Genomic DNA, 19,477 nt, shown 5'->3' on the forward strand with positions numbered 1-19,477 from the left:
AAAATCCACTGTTACTCTTATGGGGGTTTCCTTGTAAGTTACATGTTTCTTTTCTCTTCCTATTTTTAAGATTCTCTCTTTGTCTTTGGCTTCTAACACTTTTATTATTTTGTGTCTTGGAGAATATCTCTTTATTTTGAGTTTCTTTGGGAACTTGGATGCTCAAATCTTTCCCCAGATTTGGGAAGTTCCCAGCCATTATTTCTTTAAATAAGCTTTCTGCCTTCTTCTCCTTCTGGAACTCAAAAAATTTTCATACTGTTTCTTTTGATGACCCCCAGTGAAGTCTCTGACATGGTTTGTGGGATCCACATCCCCTTGATATGTTCTGGCTCCCTAATCATGCAACTCAGGACTCAAGAGAGAGACTGTCCTCTTAGCAGTGTCCCATGCAACTGAGGAAGCTGGGCACTCACTCTCACTCTCTAACTTTCCCCCCTGGGAGAAATCACAGCCAAGAGGGGCTCTTTTAGCCCTGAATTGTGCCATCTAGGAGAAAGAATGATGCAAGAAAAGTCAAATTATTCCTCTTACTCTCTCCAAGGCAATGAATCTCAATTTTTTTTGTTGTTGTTCCAACCATGTACCAGAACTTCTCTTCTGGGCTCCTAGACTTCCACAAACTTTGGGTCTCATCCCTGAGTGACTCTCTAAGACAGTATTCTCCAGGGGTTCCTGGACCATGGCTGAGAGTGGCTGGAGCTGGTTCACAAGTCACTTTAGGTTCCACAGCTAGGACCAATATCTGTATGCCTACTGTATGATGCGTGGGTAGGTGAGACTCCTCCCAGAGCCCTTGGCAATAATGCTGGTGACAAAATCAAAGCTAAATGGGCCAGTAGCCTAGTCCTTTCAGGTACGGAGTTGTTTCTGGGTCTATAGGTGGGACCATGATTGGCAAAACTTACTAGGTACAGGCTGGTCTCCTAAAACAGCTCTCCTCCTCCTTGGACTGTATCTGGGTTTCGCAGAATCCTACCTGTATCCCACAGCTCCCACAAGGGTACTTTTGTCTGTAGCTAAATTCCAAATTGTTGTTGAGAAAGGGATACAAGTGCTGAACATCTTGCTAACATCCCTCATTTTGGATACTATATTAGTCTTTTTTGCATGTTTTCTGCCTTAAAAAGAATACTATGAGGTGGTGCCTAATTTTTTAATAAATATAACAGGGAGTACCTGCCAGAGAAAAAGTCCATTCTGTGGGCCTTAGCAAGTGTCCATACTGCTGAGAACACAGGAAAGAAGCTGGGCAAGATGCCCCATGTCCCCCTCCACCAGGCTCTGGACTACTCCTCAATAGCACAGGCTCCCTGCTAAGTTTATCTGCCCAGTGACATGGCAGGGCTGCCTTTGCATGAGGAGAACAGACAGGGAAGTGAAGATTTCTGATTCAGAAACACTTGCAGCTGTGAGCAAGAGGAAGTTTAATGCATATTTACTCTGAAATGAGGGTTGAGGTGGGGAATAGTCTCTTGGTTCTGAAATGAAATACTGAATTATCCCCTAAGTATATTTACTTGTCCCTGCTCCTCAGAGAAAGCCAAATCTTCAAGGACCAGGAGGTTTAACCATGTGGACACAAAGTTCTGAAAGACTTTAGCAGAGCTTCTAGAGTTGCTAAAGCAAGAATTCATAGAGAAATGAATAAAATAACCAGTTCTTTCAGCCCCAAGTGAAACCTCATTTAGGTATAATAAACTGCACAAATAAGAATGTAGGTGAAGCACTTTGCAAACACAGATTAAGTACTGTAATCAAAGGTTGGTAAATTTACCAAGAGTTTTAGAGAGCTACTTAGCTCCCCTGAATTGTAGGGTGGGGATGATAACAGCCTGCATATATTAAGAAGGCATCAACACTAGGGAGAGAAAGGGCTTATTTAGTGAAGCATGAGGGTCTGTAACTTAGTTTGGTGACAGTATCACTTGGAGGAGGAAGGAGAAGGGTCTTTTCAATTGTTCACACACAATGACCATAAATAGAGCTTTATGCTTTTAAGGAGATTTCTGTGAGACCAAGTGATGCGATGGGACTTCCATAGCCCAGGGCTCATACTGTGTTCCAGAACTGCTCTTTGTCTAAGGGTCTTCCTCAAAGGTGAAAAACAGAGACTAAATACAACTCTAACACAACCATGATGTTTCTAAATGCAAATGACTAAAAATATTCAGTCTTGGTCCAAGTAGATATTCAATGCAGGAAATGTTAAATTCTTAATGCAACACATTTATCAGGTAAAAACAAAGTCCCTGATATTTCATCTCAATCTAACTCTCTAAGTTCAGAAGGAATTCTGCCACAGGGTTTCAGTGTCACCATGATTGCCATCTGGGGCCAGCTAGTCCTTCGTAGGGAAGGAGGTTTTCCTGTGCATTGTACAATATTTAGCGGCCCCTATAAGTCAGTAGCACTCCTCAGTTGTAATAACCCACAGTGTGTCCAATCGTTGCCTAATGTTCCCTAAGATCCAAAATTTCCCCGGGTTTAGAGCCACTGACCTAGAGAAAGGAGGTACTTTTTCAAATTCACAAAAAGGCACTTTAGGGGTTAGTGGTGGCCTGTTAGCAAACCCCTGTGTCCACCCTTAAAACTATGTAAGCCGTATCAGCTTGGGAGATGCTAGATGAAACAAGGGTTCAAAATAGCTGTGATCTTCAACAAAGGGATAACAGAGAGAAAGGACATGGATGGGAGGATAAAAGTAAAGACAATTTTAAAGGGCAGTGGGCTGATACCAAAAGATTGCTTTGTTTTCATTGTGCACTCCACCAAGAAGTGCTTGTTGAATGTCTACTCCATGACTGGTATGGGGGTATCCCCTGTAAGGGATACAAAACCAAGGTAACACGGAGTCCCAGGCCTCCAGAACTGTAAAGTCTGCTTGAAGAGATGAGTATAAACATGTCCAACAATAGGATTATAGACCATAGTGATATGTGATGCACAAAAATAGTGACACATGGTAGTATGTATATACAGTAAGATATAGGGAAGGTCCCGCAGCACAATGTGTGGAGAATGTTATGGGCAGCTGCTCAGGTTAATCATTTCAAAAAAGGTAGATGAGTTCATTCCAAAAATGCTCTATTGCCATGATGTTTAATTTTGTAAGTATCTTTCATCTGAATGAAGAGTTAGGAAGGCCCAGATTCTAGGCCTAGTCCTGTCCTAACCAGCTATGTGACCCATGGCAGTCACTTAACTTCTCGAGGCCTCAGTTTTGTCACCTCTTAAATGAGCAGGCTGGAATGGGTGATCTCTCAGGCCCTTCCAGCTACAACATTCCCTGACTCTGAGCCCCTGTGGATAGTTGTCTCCAGGTGATTATATCTATTATGCAGTTTTGGGCTTCTCCATTCCGAGCTTCATTTCTCATCCTATGGCATATTTCATCCCAGAATGTTTTATATAAAAAACTGTATGTCTAAGTCAGCAATAGTTTTAGGTTGAAGTATATATTATGCCATGAAAATCACTATAGATCTGTAAAGCAAAACTCAGAAACATTAAATAACCCATAAGAGCTTTCAAATTAATTTGATCTGAATATGTCTGTGAATGAATGGGCTTGATATAAGCCTTTCAATTTTTCGCCCCACTTCAGAGAGCATGCAAAGTACAAATTGTTAATCAATCTCCGCATTTGTTGATATGGCTGCTAAGCTGGAAAAAAATGAGATATGGCTATTAAACTACTCAAACAAGATTTAGAAGCTTAGAAAAGACAGGGCCCCAGCTTGTGACTTGTCTTCTTTGAATTACTCACACTCATGTGATCCAGAAGATGTCTAGACACAGAGTGGATATTGGAAGCACAGGGTCTAGTAACTCAAGACAGAACAACACTTCACCTTGATTATCCATTGCAGGCAGGCATGGATGAGTGAGAGAAAGCGAGAGTATGTTTTCAGGTGGGAGGGAGACAGAGGAACTGGGCCTGAGGTTAGAAGGATACAGGTGTTCACTTTTCCATGCATGGGTCAAGCACCGCAACAGTGAGCTGATGGGCTGGCACATACTTAGACAGCAAGAGTAATCCATGCAATGGATTGGTCCAGAATTTGTCATCACACATTAGCTGCTCTGTAAAAAGAGAAGCAACATGGAAATATGGTGGACTTGAAGTCAGACCCACCCAGGATCAAATCTTTAATTTCCCACTTTCTAGTTGTGTGATATTGGGCAATTTATTTAACCTCTGGCCGCTCCATTTCCCTATCTATAAAATAGATGTAGTAAGACTCATTGCCAGAATTGTGAGGATTAAATGAAATAATGTGTGCTTAAGAATTAACTAAATTGCACATAACAGAAAACCCAATGTCAGTGCCATAAGCCCAGTAAAAGGTGACTTTCCTTCACATGATAGTAGCAGTTCATGACTGGCAAGGAGCTCCATAACATCAACAGTTATCTAGTTTTCTTTCTTATTTTGCTGTATTATCTTTAGCATATATATATATGTGTGGATTCTATCCTCAAGATTACTTTGTGATCATAAGAAGGTTGCTGCAGCTCCAACCATCATATTTGCATTTCAGATAGGAAGAAGTAGGAACTAGAGAACAAAAGCCCACGTCCCCTGCTGAGTCTTTAAAATTCTTCTAAATGCCCCACTCAAAAACTTTTATTTATAACTCATTGGCCATGCTTATCTTCAGGGGACACTGGAAAAGTAAGGATTTTAGCAGGACAACAGGGGATTGAGGCAGACAGGGAGGGTGGATAGTGGGTAATTAACTAGCAGTCTCTCACAAGATATGTAAAGCACCTAGTAAATGGAAGATAGTGAATAATAGCTATTGGCTTTTAATTTATTCTTTAAGCTGTCTTGGAAATCTTGGCCCATCTCAGCCTACTGACTTCATCAGAAGGCCTCTCCCATCTTTGAGTCAAGATCCATCTCTCAGAGGCCTTCCCTGCCTTTGGAGGACCTCACAAAGGGGTTAGACCCTCTTCCAGACCACCCCTCTTTGCATACTTGAAAATATGTATCTTTTGTTCATCAGGCCACCTCAGCCCCAGACTGACTGCCCCCAGGGCGTTCAAGTCAGACAGTATTGTCAGAAGTCCTGAACATTCTTCTTTGAACTAGATCTCTCTTTAGTTGTGGTTCGCACAGAACTTAATGATCCAGGTATGGACAGCCCAGTGGAAACAGAAAAGGCCAGTCAGTTCCCTTGTTTCAGACCCTGTCCTTGCAGCTCACTCCTGCCATGCCTGACTCATAAATCAGCCCTGGGGATGCAGTAGAGGCTCCAAGACAGCCCCAGGCCTCTTCCTATGAGATGGTCTAAGAAACACAGTCGACCTTCCTGGTCTCTGATATCCTCGGAGCAGGACCCCTGGGTCTCTGTCCTCACTCCCCTCAAGCTCCCCAGATCAGCAAAGAAGTACTGCCTTCTCACTAAGTTGGCATGCAAAAGGGCCAAGGGGATAGCCTCACAGGACAAGGAGGAGAGAGCCCCTGCCCTGGCAAGCAGAGAATTCAGGAACTCAAATGGGGCCCCTCCTCTGCCCTCTTGTCTGAAACTGAGAGCTCTAAATGCCCAGATGCCCTCCTGCAAAGGAGCAGTGTCCTAGGGGTACAGGAATTGTGCCCAGGGGAGACTGGCCTGGCAGCCCTTCCCAGGGGTAAAGCAACCAGGGCTCGGGAGAGCACAGCCAGCCAGCCCTCCTGTTCTCCAGCCCCAGGGCTGTTGGGTGAAGGCTGCCCAGGCCAGAGCAGCTGAAGAGGTCTCACAGATGGCCTCCTAGGAAGATAGGAGGAGAAATGGTCCCCAAACATCCTCCCACAGCCCATATTATGAGGCCCAGGCTGCAGTTGTCTGTCCTCAGTCCCCCGAGACAGAGCGCCCCACCGAGAGCCTCCCTGGAGGTGCCCCTCTCACTGAGTATCTGCAGCCTGGCTTGCCCACAAAAGCAAGAGAAAATGGGGAAAAATGAGGGGGGAGAGTAGGAAAAAAATTAATGGACTCACTTCTGCAGTAGGGAGTGTTAGTAGTCATGGGTGCCTTTAAGTCAAAGATTGCTGGGCTGCTCATGGACTATATAGAAGAAAAAGTGGCTTCCCTTTGGACAACATCAGTATCTATCCTGGTTTACCTGAGACAGTCCTGGTTTATACCTACTGACCTGACAGTTATTAATAGCACCCACTTCCACTCTTAAAAATGACCCAATCAGACAACAAATGGCGTGGTAATTTCCTTGGAGAGAGATTAGAAAGAATAAAAAAGTATTCTCTTGATAACTTTTCTTCTATAACTCATTTATATTTATAGCTAGAAATTGATTGTCTCACCCTATGGCCATGTTCATCTTAACAAATTAAAAATTATATTCTTATCCAGGCTAAGTTATTTTAAAGTAGGATGTCATCAAGCTGCACTTTAATTGTTAATGGAAAAAAATAGAATCCATGCATAATGGCAATACTGAAATTAACCAGAGAGAGTTTGCGGGTTAGTGCCATGTACACAGTTTTTGTTCCCCTGATTGCTAGAAAATCCCATTCAGGCAGTTCCAACTGATGTAAAGAGAGCTTTGGAGAGAATGCAGTCATGCTCTCAAAACTTTCCTGTACTTGAAAGCATTTTTTTTTTCCTTAGGAAAAAATTAGTTTGTTCTTTTGAAGGAAAAATAAAAAATTTTGAAAGACTAAGCAAGGAGCAACATTTAGAGCCTGGAGCTGTGTGTCAACCTATGTGTAACCATGTCCTGTATCAGAGAGAAAATCAAGGGTATTGCAATGCCACAGTGGGGAGCACCCTCACCCTGCCCCTTCCTCACATGCAGGTACCCCACATACACCAAACCACCACACCCCCAAAAAGATTTCCAGATTCATGGAGAGCTTTCCTGTACCTCAGTTTCCTCATCTGAAAAATAAAGAGGCAGCAGGGATTTTTCTGCATGACAAAAAGATTGTGAAGATAAATGAGTAATGTCTCATAGAACACACTAATACATCCAAAAAAGATACTCTGGAATGTTGTACAGTGGTCATGCAGCACTAGATTGAGTGCAGTCCTCAGAGCAGCTGGACCTGAATCAGAATCCCCACTGAACCTATAGTACTGCTCACTAGTTAGGTGATTCTGGCTAAGAGCCTGAGCCTTTTGGACTCCCTGTCCTCATCTGTAAAAGAATTAGTGGTACCTGCCTCCAAGGATGTCACAGAAATGGACTAAGAGGGCATAAGGAAATGCCTGTCATCAGCAGACACTCGCAGTCTCTCTGTGATCAGCCCTTCAGGTACCTGGGGACTAATGATGTGCATATTGTGTAGATTCCTCTGGTCCCCTTGCTTCTCCTATTCTCTTATCTCATAGCAGTTCAGTGTGTATTGGTGAAAGCCAAGCTGGAACAGTCAGAAACCTTTGAAATGGAATGAGACTTACAGACATCAGCATAGTCCTTTGTTATTTTCTGCTCCATTAAAAGAGTTTGGCACAGATGGTAGACTTGACTATTTGAGGGTTTAGATGCACCAGATAGTTGTCATTGGCCCTTTTTGGTGACAAATTTAAAGTTGGTTGTACTGCCCATCATTCTATCAGGTGATATTAATGCCCATAGCATTGCATCCTCCCCTGAACAGAAGGAAAGCAGGTAACTGTGAAGAGCCAGATTGTGCTCCCAGTGACACACTCAGTGACTTTAATTCATAGGGCTTGAGTCTATATACAAGTGAGGAGAGAATTTTCTTCACAACCAGTGTTCATTCTGTCCAGAAGTGTCACAGAGTAATACTCCCATAAAGCATATTTAACCTAGCAAATTGAGTCTTAAAGCATTTCTTTTACTCTGTTATTTCTCATTTACAGTACTCTTTCATCCGCCTCGGAAAGCTCTTTCCCTGTCATGGCTCACCACCTTGTCTTAGGATCTTTCTGTTTGGTATTTCTACTTGAAGAAAAGGTCAGACCAGATGGTTCGAATAACTAAATCCTCAGGAGGACTTTCCTGTCTCTGAATTCCATCAGGCCCAGCTTGCGCTCCTTCCGATTCCTCACCTCTCTCTCCTGTGCCTCCCAGATGCCCTTAGCACCACGGCTTTTGCCTCCCCACCTTAAATATTCTGTAGCATTGTTTGCTTCCTGAAATCATCTGTTTAAACCTATCAGACACTAGTGGGGCCTGGTAGGGCAAGGGAGACCCAGAGGGCAAGGTCCAGACACCAGATGAGGTGTGGCAGCCGTCACAGGAGAGACGGGCACTCGCACATGGGAAAGGGGCAGGAAGGAAGACGTGGGACCAACAGCCAGCTGACAGGCTCCTATCAACTGGTTACCCCACAGGTCCATGCCCATCCATCAGGTCCTGTTGGGGACCTGGAGGCAGAGCAGGCAGCTTCAGTTAGACCATGGTGCAGATGGAGTATGCCCGCCGAATCCCCTTGTTAGATCTCTATAGAGGTTTGTTCATCTCAATTGACATTCTCAGGCCACTGGAGGCTATTATAGCCTTGGAGATGTAGAGATACCTTTTATTTTGAGGCAGGTAGGAGGCAGTTTTCGGACAGATTTACATTCATTAAACAAATAAATATTTGTATTCGCTGGCATTTTCCTTTTGCCATTCATTCCTTCTCTCCCTGCATGTCTTCACTTGTATGGGCTCTGTTGTGAATTTTCTGTAACAATGAACAGTGTGTCCTCTCAAGTCAGATGCCCTGGGTTCAAATCTTAGCCCTTCAGTTTTACCATCTGTGTGACTGTGGGTGAGATGTTTAACCATTAGGACCTCATTTACAGATCTTCACTACTGGAAATGAGAACAGTGCTTACCCAGTTGATATATTGAGATTCAATGAATTACTCTTCATCAAGACCCTAATATCAGACACAGATAAGCACTCTTCATATTGTCCAGTCAACCAATATTTGCCATGTGTTTTGCTAGTAAGGATGATTTTCAGATTTGTTCTCCGTGGTGTTCCACACTTTGCACCTAGGCAGGCAACATCCAGATCCTCGGGGCTTCACCGGAGGCATGAACAGCTACAGCAAGAAGGGAAGCTTAGATGAACTGGGATCCTCGAGCAGATGTGACTTGTTCATCCATTCATTCCATTCAGGAAATACTGAGCACCTGCTCTGTGCTAAGCATGGTTCTAGGAGGTGGAGACAAAATGCCATTTGATTTCTAATGGGGAGAGATGCGCAATAAATAAGTTTAAAAAGCAAGAAAATATCAGAAAGTGAAAAGTGATATGCAGGGAATATAAATCAGGTTATCTGGCAGACGGTGACCAATAGCGGCCCCAGAGTGGGTGTTCAGGGAAGACGTCTGAGAACGTGATGTCTAAGCTGAAATCTGAGAGACAGACCCACAGCGATCAGCGAGACAGAACTCCAGACATTGGGAAGAACAGATGCAGGGGTTCAGAGAGGGGAAGGAGGAGCAGAAAGAAGGCCAGGCTGAGTGAATGGCAGTAAGTGGAGGGAGAGTGGTGTGAAATGAAGCTGGCAGGTAGTCAAGTGCCAGATCCTACAGGCTTGGTAAGCCAGGGCAAGGAGTTTGGATCTTATTCCAACTGTGCCAGGGGCTCCTGGATGGGTATGAACAGGGAGCAATACAATCTGACTTAATTTTTAAAGGTGGCTGCCTGGCCCTCTCTTTATGGTCACTGGGCATGGCTGCCCTTGTGTGCTGAGGGATTTATTGTGTTCGGAAGAAGCTATGCTCTATAACCACATGGGAGGAAGTGCTCAGAAGGCCAGGAGGCTGTCCCATGCTCTGAAAAGCGCGTGGTTCTTTCACCATTTGTGCTTTTAGGGGCTGACAGGATGAAAGCAGTGATGACACCAAGAAGCTGACCGTCCGCCCTGAGAATTGAAGACTGAGAAAGATAGCGTCAGGGCTGCAGTGAACATAAGGATTGGGCCCCCCTTGCACGAGTTCACTGTGCTCTTCCAGTCATTCTCATAGTACAGAAGGAACTAAGGCTTACCCATGCTGTGCAGTGACGAGTCAAGTTAACTCTGGGAGTGTCCCTCAAACTAGATCCCAAGAACACCTGGCTATTACAGACTGTGAGTCGGCCTAGAGGCCTTTCTGGGAGCTGTGTCTCAGGATATTGATTTACCTTGAGGACAAGTGAGAATTGCACACAGTGGGTATCTGGGTTCTGGAGCCAGTGCAATGTGTTTGGAAATCCCACAGCCTGATGGTAGTAAGATAAGCATCTTTCCTAATATAGCAATGGAGATTTCTGTTTCATTGGAAAACTATCATGTGTGTACAACAAACACTTGGCAGGGAATTAGGAACCCCAGGTTCTGGCCTCAGCTCTGGGTTATGTTTAAAGTTTGGCAAAGTACTTTGACTCTGAACCTTAGTCTGCTAATATCTGAAGGAACTTGGATGGACTCTGTCTTGACTCAGCTCTTCATTTGATTGTCCACATACTATCATCCTGATTTCCCAGTAGTCCACGTTTGTGAGATGGTAGGGCTAAAGGCAGGGGCATCCAATCCACTCCAAAGCTGATTGGCCCACACAGGCATTAAAGCTACACCTTTCATTTCTCTATCACCATTTCTCTATCGGTTGAGCCAGCATCTCTGCAGTGAGGAGGAGTACAACCTGAGTGAGTTTCTCTTCCTCACTAAACTATATGCTCTTTAATAATAGTGTAGCCACTAGATTCTACTGGATATTTACCATGTAACATGTCATTCAGTCCTCATAATAACCCCATGAAGTTAAGTGTTAGCATTATGCCCAACGTAACACAGGAAACTGAACCTTGGAAAACTTTAATCATTTGCCTGAGGACACAGCTGGAATGTACCAGATTTAAACTCAGGCTACTCCAAATCCCATACAGGAATTCACCTGCCGCACTCCATCCAGGGCCATTGCTTGCTGATTATATAATCTTCCACAATACATATCAAGGTATTTGACAGATACTATTAGATGCTCAGTAAATGACTGCTGAATGAAAAAATGTTTAATGCTTTGCTACCATGCCTTCCATATTTACCCATATGGAAGCTTTGGCAAAGCACTACAACCCAGCCAACCAGAAGGCTTGCCCACTCTGCTTAGACTTGTGCAGACTTGCCCATGAGATCAGCCTGTGTAATCAGACCTTTACCTACCTGATGGTTCTTATAAATAACCTTCACAGGCTAAGGGATGCCCAGAGAGCTGGTAAGACATTGTTTTGGGGGATGTCTGTGAGGCAATTCTGAGTCTGAGAACAGACTGAGTGAAAGAGATCGCCCTCGGCAGTGTGAGTGGGCATTATCCAATCTGTTGAGGGTTGGACTAAAACAAAAAGTCAGAACAAGGGATGATTTGCTCTCTTGCTTGAAGTGGGACACCCGTCTCCTCCTTCCCTTCGGGAACGCCATCAGCACTCCTGGTTTCCAAGCCTTGGGGCTCAGCCTGCAGCTTACACCATCAGCTTCTCTGGGTCTCCAGCATCTGGGCTCAGACCAAATCACACCACTGGCTTTCTTGATTTGCCAGCTTGCAGACAGCAGATCATGGGACTTCTCAGCCTCCTTAATCACATAAGCCAATTCTTAGGGTAAATCTGTGTGTGTGTGTATGTATGTGTATATATATCCTTTTGGATCTGTTTCTCTAGAAAACTCAGACTAATGCAACCTACATAAGGACTAAAGCACTTAACTTACAATCTGTAATCAGGCACATCTCCTCAACAACTTTAGCCATTTTTTGGAGCAGTGGTTGCCAACTAGAGGGATGTGGGAGAGAAGAACATGAGAACCACTTGAGACACTTTTTCAAACTATGGAAGTTCCATGTGTAGCACCTCCCCTCCCCAACAAATCCCACTCCTGTCTGGGTTGGGAGGAAATGTCTAGTTTGACACAAGTCCCCAGGGTCTCTGATACGTCTCCCTATGCACCCCCACCACCCCAGCCCCACACTCACACCTCAGTTTAGTACAAGTCAGTTTCATCTTTTCATTGAAATAAAGACTGATCTTAGGATCTAAATTAAATGACAAGGCTTTGCGTGGCTCACCTGAACATAAAGACACCCAGACTTCCACCTGTATTGCTTATTAAATAATTATCCTCAGCACTGTAAAGGTGGTTTTGACTTAAGATGTCTCTCATATGTTTCATTGTATCTTGTTCAGAATCCAACTCCTAGAGCGTAGTGTACAGATCGCATTCAAATCTTAAGAAAACATAGTAAATGTTACCGAGCAACGCGTCCCACAGACCGGTGATGGGAAGGTTTTGTGTCGGCCGTGTCCAGTACAGGGCCCTAGAAACATGCAGCTTCTGAGCACTTGAAATGTGGCAAGTGAGACTGAGGAACTGAATTTTAAATTGCATTTCACTTTAATTTAAATTTAAGCTACATATTGGAATGTGCAAGCATAGAGAAACATCCTTTCATTTTTTTAACCAAAATAATGTAGAACTTAGAACCATTCCATTTTGTTTTTAAATCACTTTCCATATATTCTAAAACAAAAATAACAACACTGTGAGAGCCAAGAAGAAATTCTAACATGCTTACATTTCCCCTGGGGAATGAATTCTTAATGAGAAGAAACATTCTGACCCAGGAGTAGATGACAGTAGGTAGGCAGGAAAGAAGCATTCCCGAGGGGAGCTCCCTGGCAAGTTCCTAGTCGACTACGAGACATGGAACAGAGAGAGGCTGTCAAGCAGAGAGAAATTCCCCCTCAGAGGAAAACTTAAATGTGTTTTTAGCCACCTGTCACCCCAGAGGGAGGACAGAATGGCAATGTTAAATGGGTGAGGTTGTAAAACAGGGAATTTCACTACCATACAAGGCCAGCTGAGGTGTTTGAAGTGCATTTTAACTAAAGGAACTTCTTCCCTGAAATGCAGACACTGGCTGATGCAGATTGGAAACCTCTATCTTATCTCTTTCATTTTAGAAAACTAACATTATCACTAAAAGCACTATCCTACTCTGTTTTGTATACTGGAAACCTATATAATATTGCATATCAACTATGTTCAACTTAAATAATACACTTAAACAAAGAAATCTATGTCTGTGCTTTGGTTATGAAAATACTTCTATGTTTCTTTCAAAAGTTTAACGATTTTAACTTTCCATTAACTTCAAAGTATGATGGGATATGGTTTTAATATTATCTTATTTATAAATAAATACTCCTTTTTTCTAAAGAAAAATATATATATGCTTCTACAAAGGCAGGATTATGCTGCATTGTCATCTAAAGAAAATATTAGGAAATTCACAAAGTGACCCAGGACTCAGAGCGAGAGGGTGACAAGGTAACAGGAACACAGGGCACAAGGCTTCATCCTAAGACATAAACTAAAAAAACTCCATTCATTTGAAAGAAAGAGCTGCCAATGGAGCAAAAGTGGAAAGGCAGGTAAACTGAGGGAAGGTGCACTTGTGGGCCCAGAGGAGAGAGCAGAGGCGAATTCTGAGCTAAGACACTGTTCCTCCGTTGAATTCAAGGGCATGCTCTTCTGGCAAGGTGGGCGTCTTGGGGGTTAATTCGGGCATTTAAGTTTTGTGCTTTCATTTGCCCAAGTATAAAAATAAACATCATCTTCTTTCTGTGAGAATTCTCAGTTGAAATCCCATGCATAGAGGGAGATGTTAGCTTTCCTAAATAAATGTTTTCAAGTGCTGGTTAAGAAAATGTGTCATAGGTCTTGGAAGATTATTTTCCTTTAAAGGGGTCCATAGTCTATTCAAATTTAGGTAAGTGACCTGGAGACAGATCAGACACAACATTTGATTTTTATCTTAGTGGAGGAGTTCAAGCAGTTTCCTAACTTTGCCCTTAGGTCCCTTATGAAGAGATTAAACCTTTCTAAACTCAGGGGGCAGGCTGGGCATATTATTCATATTGTTTCCACATGGATGTCATTGCTTAGCAAACTGTTGTTCTGTCAGCAGTGGAGAGCAGCATGGAGGGGTAGTCCTGGATCACAAGTCAGCCATCTACCCCTACCCTGACCCTCTCTAACAGGCTGTGACTCTCAGCCTGCCTTTCCTTATAAAGGAGTGGGCTGAGTAATTAACTACCAAGGTCACATCCAGTCTAGATTTCTTTGATTCTAACAATAAATTACCACGCCGTCTTGGCTATCCTCCACCACTGAGCACCAAAGGCCCAGGAGGTGATGCATTTGAGGAAAAAAATCAGTCAGCACTCAGCATTCTGTCTATTATCTACTACCACCTAGGAAGCAAAAAATTGAACTATAGAACCCAGACTCCCAGGGCTTGGTGCAAATCACCCAGATCCAAAAAGAATACTTACTTAGAGGGACATTTGGGGTGGTTTTGTAAAGTTTTTCACTCAAGTGTCAATAAATCAATGGAAACATAAAGGCTATGTCCATTTCTATATTTTGAGTATTGGAGATAAAGATAAAATTCTTTAACAAGTGTAAACTCAGCCCATTAGTGGATCTACCACTGTGAGAAGAACTCATGTACTCAGTGAGCCCTCTGAACGGTTACATGTGCCCAGTACAAGCAGTGATGGGAAAGACCTGTCCGTGTCTATAGCAAAGAGAAGAGCATGTGCATGGAAGCACCACACCGCAGCTGCCTTTTGGTAGGGGTGATGCCGTTCCTTTTGTCTGAGGAATCTTCTCCATCCTATGGCAAGATGCGCATGAGGTATGTCCCATTGCCTCAGCCTCAACTGGGACGTGACCCATACGGTTTGTGGAATGATACTCAGGGCTCAAAGGGACCCCAGGAGAGGTTTACCTTCAGACCTGACTATGTAGCAAACACAGCATGGAACATCACAATACTCCAAAGATTACTCAGGCCATCAGCCCCTTGTCTAGGAGCAGAACCCATTCTTTGGGCTTTTTTCCTACATGGGTTACCTGCTGAAATTTAGCCTGACAGCTTACACCTGGGACCTGGGAGAGGCCTGGGCGCTGGGACTCAGAACAGAACCACTGCCCAGGGACTCTTTCCTGAGGCTCACACTGGGCAGGGTGCTGGTGCCATAGGCATCTCTGCTGCCATCGAGGGCTCCAGCCCTCCAGCTACTGCCCTGTGGCCTGATGGGCATATCAACCCTCCAGGAGATGGAGCATTGCCTGTCCTATCAACAGGAAAAGTGTGACTGCCTTTCTTCTGTTAAGGTAAGGACTTTCTGGATGGTGTGAAATGAAAGCCCTCCAAAGCGAAAGAATAACTCATTTGTAATGATTCCCTTTGAAATCATCTTGTATTTTCCATCCTGGTTATATTGGCTAATTGTTTGGTAATTCTGTTTAAATTTCTCTGTTTATGCAAACCTTATCTCATTAGATCTCCTTTTTCTGGTTGGAAATCCCTTTGCTTCCGCCCCTTTCTCCCATTTGTACTTTGGCCTGAGCAACATTCTGATGACATAAAAAGCATCCCTTCAAAAATGTGTGGAACAGATCAAGGGTTTTCTCTGTGTTCCTGAGTCCAAGCGCTGTAATCTGTGTCCTTGAAACAATACCTGTGATTGGGAAAGACCTAAGCCTATGTCTTTAAACAGCCAGACAAATGAAGATGCAACCACTGGTAGCCCAAACCACTCCTGCAGAAGGGGGCATGTTGTGCTTGGTGTACTTGACATTGTGAGAGGCTTCCCGAGAAAGAAAAACCCAAACTCAGCTTTTAGGAGCCTGCAGCCCAACTGGCAGCTAGAGAACTCAATGCAGGGGTACCTTTACCCCTGTGGATTTCATCCAGGTTAAAACTCAGCTTGGAGCAGAGGCCTCCCCAGCGCACCATACTCTGTGGCTGGGCACCTCAGATGGACACACAAGCACACACCCTTCTTGGCAGGGAAATGCATGTAGCTGGGAAATTTACCACCACCATGGTGTCTGTGCTTCGGAGGGCAAGTGTGCTCTGCAGAAGCAGCCTCTGACTCAGAAGAGGTCAGGTAGGCTAGGCTACCAACCAGACTCTGTCAAGTTCCTTGTCCTTTTCTTCTGTCCTCTACCAGCTGAGGACTGCCAGTGTTGGCTTTCAGTTTTTCACTGGAAATAATGCTTTTAGTGTACAGCTTCCCATCTTTAACAATCACATCACTTTACCCAATGCTCACACCCCAAAGAGAGCCACACAATTCTCTGTGCCTTGAGAAAGTGAGAAAGGGTGTGAGGAAATAGAGTGACAGAGGAGAGGACTAGCACTTCCATCCTGGGAACACACTCTGCCACAATGAATAAGTGACAGAGTCCGGTAACAAGCAAAGGAGAGATGCCAGGAGAGGGCCAAGTGCTGTTCTTTCCTGCTTGACCACAATATCCTGCCAGGTGAGGTTAAAGCTCATGGATGGTCCTGGGAAAGAATGGAGAGAAGAAGTCTGTGCTCCTTCATGACTCAGGAAACTGCTTGGTACTCAAGACCCATCCTTGTCCTTACCCGGCACTTCTAAGCAGTTTTCAGTGTGAGGCACTAAAGGAAGCCAGTTCAAAAATGCAGAATGCCATCGGGCCTGACATATGGGACAGTATATTTGCAAATGATATGTCTAATAAGGGGCTGATATCCAAAATATATAAAGAACTTGTATAACTCAACACAAATAAACCAATTTAAAAAAATGGACAGAGGACCTGAATAGACATTTTTCCAAAGAAGACATACAGATGGCCAGCAAGCACATTGAAAAGGTACTCAACATCACTAATCATCAGGGAAATGCACATCAAACCCACAATGAACTATAATCTCATACCAAACAGAAGAGATAGTATCATAAAGATAAGAAATAACAAGTGTCAGTGAGGATGTGGAGAAAAGGGACTCTTGTGCACTGCTGGTGACATTGCAAATTGGTGCAGCCACTATGGAAAGCAGTATGGAGGCTCCTCAAAAAATTAAAAATAGAAATAACATGACCCAGTTAATTCCACTTCTGGAATTAATATAGTCAATATTGATATAATGAATTGATACAATATGAATTGATATAATTAATGTAGTCAATATTAATAGGCAGTACAGTCAATAATATTGTAATACCTTTGTATGGTGACAGTTGGTAACTACACTTATTGTGGTGAGCATTTTGTGATGTATATAACTGTTGAATTACTATGTTATACACCTGAAACTAATACGTTGCATATTAACTATACTTCAATTTAAAAAAAGGATTTTTAACACAAGATGCCATAATTCCAAAAGGTAATAGCTGAAGAAAAAAAATCAGTAATTCAAAAAGACATATGCACCCCTATGTTTATTGCAGCATTATTTACAATAGCCAAGATATGGAAGCAACCTAAATGTCCATTAATAGATGAATGAATAGAGAAAAAGTGGTACATATATACAATGGGATATTAGCCATAAAAAAGAATAATATCTTACATTTGTGACAAGATGTATGGACCTAGAGGATATTATGCTAAGTGAAATAAGACAGACAAAGGCGAACACCATATGAGTTCACTATATGTGGAACTAAAAAAAAAAATAAAACAAATGGACAAACAAAACAGAAATAGACTCATAAACATGGAGAACAAACTGGTGGTTGCCATGGGGAAAGGGTATGAGTGAAACAGGTAAAGGAGATAAAGAGGGACAAACATCCAATTATAAAATAAGTCATGAAGCAATATAGTCAATATTATAATACCTTTGTACAGTGACGGCAGCCACACATATTACGGTGAGCATCTGATAATGTGTGTTACTGTTGAATCACTATGTTGTACACCTGAAACCAATACAATAATGCATATAAACTATACTTCAATTTAAAAAGGGTTTTTTTGGTAGGACGCCATCAATCAAAGGGTATACTTGATGATGTGTGCATAGAATTGTCCACCATGAGCCAGGCCTCAGTGTTCTAATTGATCATGTGTGTGCAATTGATTTTCATTTATCTTTCTTTAAAAGCTACCTGGAATTTCTTTGAAATTTGAAATGATGTCCTCAAAGAATTATAGCAACACACAAAACAATCACTCAATCCAGGCATTTCTAACTATGCCTTTTTCTCCTGAATGTTTTGATTTCTTCTATTATTATTCCTATTGAGCATCTAAAATTCTCTCTGAGTCCTTGGCTTTCTGTAAATTTTTGATCCCTAGTCTGGGTGGTATTGCCTGAGGAAGCCAAAGATAAAAATAACAACAATATCTAATATTTCGATAATGCTTAATGTTGAGTGGGATTATTCCAAGTACTTCACGCATATAATTCACCCCATCCTCACCACAATCGTATGAGGTAAGTGCTACCATCAGGCCCATTTCACGGATGAGGAAACTGAGGCACAGCCCACAGTCACATACCTAGCAAGTGGCAGAACCGAGATCTGAAGCTGTAGTGGTCTCAGAACCGTGTTTTCATCACTGTGGGTCAATCACCACGCGTGTCTGTCTGCACAAGAGCCACGAGATGGTCGGGAATGAGACTGTTGTTTTTAACCTTTAAAAATAAAGTGCAACCTCTTCATTTATTTTACCTTTAACCATTCTGTTTTTCCCTCCCAAACTCTCAGATGATGGCAATGCGTAAAGCAAACTAAGGTAGTGTGAGACCACACCGCGTAAGTGTGAGCATGGCTCCCGCGGGTCCGGCTGCGCTTCCTGCTTCTGCCTACCTGCCTGCATGTTTTCGTGGGGGATTCCCGCTTCCGCCGACTGGCGCTTGGGCCGCATGAACTGTGCCTTTTAAGGCACAGAGCTGGTGTCTCTGCTCCTGATTTTGTCTTTGCGCTCTCCCACAATCGCTGGCACATGCCTAAGGGCCAGAGCCCTTGCTGCTCTCCGCCTGGCAGCTCCCTGGGTAGGAGCGGGACCCCTGGGGAACGCGTTATTGTCTCTGACAGTGAGTCCTCCGGTGATCAGCTGTTAGGACTCCAGGCATGTATCCACGTTCTCACTGCAACATACTACTTCACAGTGTGCGAACGTGTGGGTTTCTCCATGCGGGCTTGGGCACCAAGGGCACGCCTTTGCTATTGCTCTGCAGTGTTCTGGGGCCATCAGCCTGAACAGAGGTTTGCTCTGTGCGTTTCTGTAGAAGTGGGGGCTATGTGAAAAGAAAGACCATGGTGCCGTGGAACAGGACTAAAATGAGCCATGGAGAAAAGTGGTAATCTTATTTATTATTTTCTCTCTGTACATATGTATGTGATGGACACGCATACATATACTGAACAAGCCTGTGCCTATGAAGGAGGATGGATAATGGTTTTTAAGCTAAGTGTGGGTGGTATTGGCCCCCTCATGGTATACACACACACCCACACACAATCCCTTTTGATGTTCCTTGAATCTACATAAACTATATTTCCACTTCAAGTAAATCAATATGTAAGCAATTAGATTTACAGAATAAACAAACTGAGGAGGAGGAATCTGTGCCAAAGAGTGTACCTGGAACATTTACAGAAAGATCCTGCCTTGCTGCACAGCCTTCCCCACCTGACCGCCTTTTTGGGGTTGGAACTGCCTCTGGTTCTCATTTGCACTCACGTGTC

General features: G+C 43.4%; 1 protein-coding gene across 3 annotated transcripts in view; it reads left to right on the top strand.

Annotated features, from left to right (window-relative positions):
- The window catches only part of LHFPL3 (LHFPL tetraspan subfamily member 3), a 577,619-nt gene that overhangs the window by 504,124 nt on the left and 54,018 nt on the right, over positions 1-19,477 (top strand). The window contains exon 3 of one of the 3 annotated variants that reach the window (XM_073238984.1): positions 18,494-18,541. The exons of 1 other annotated variant lie outside the window; for it this stretch is intronic. In XM_073238984.1, coding sequence (XP_073095085.1) covers positions 18,494-18,510 — 17 coding nt within the window. In that variant the 3' untranslated portion in view covers positions 18,511-18,541. The remainder of the gene's footprint in view (positions 1-18,493; positions 18,542-19,477) is intronic. One more of the 3 variants, XM_073238983.1, reaches the window with a different exon arrangement.

Source organism: Manis javanica, chromosome 6 (genome assembly GCF_040802235.1).
Source record: "Manis javanica isolate MJ-LG chromosome 6, MJ_LKY, whole genome shotgun sequence".
Lineage (NCBI taxonomy): Eukaryota > Metazoa > Chordata > Mammalia > Pholidota > Manidae > Manis > Manis javanica.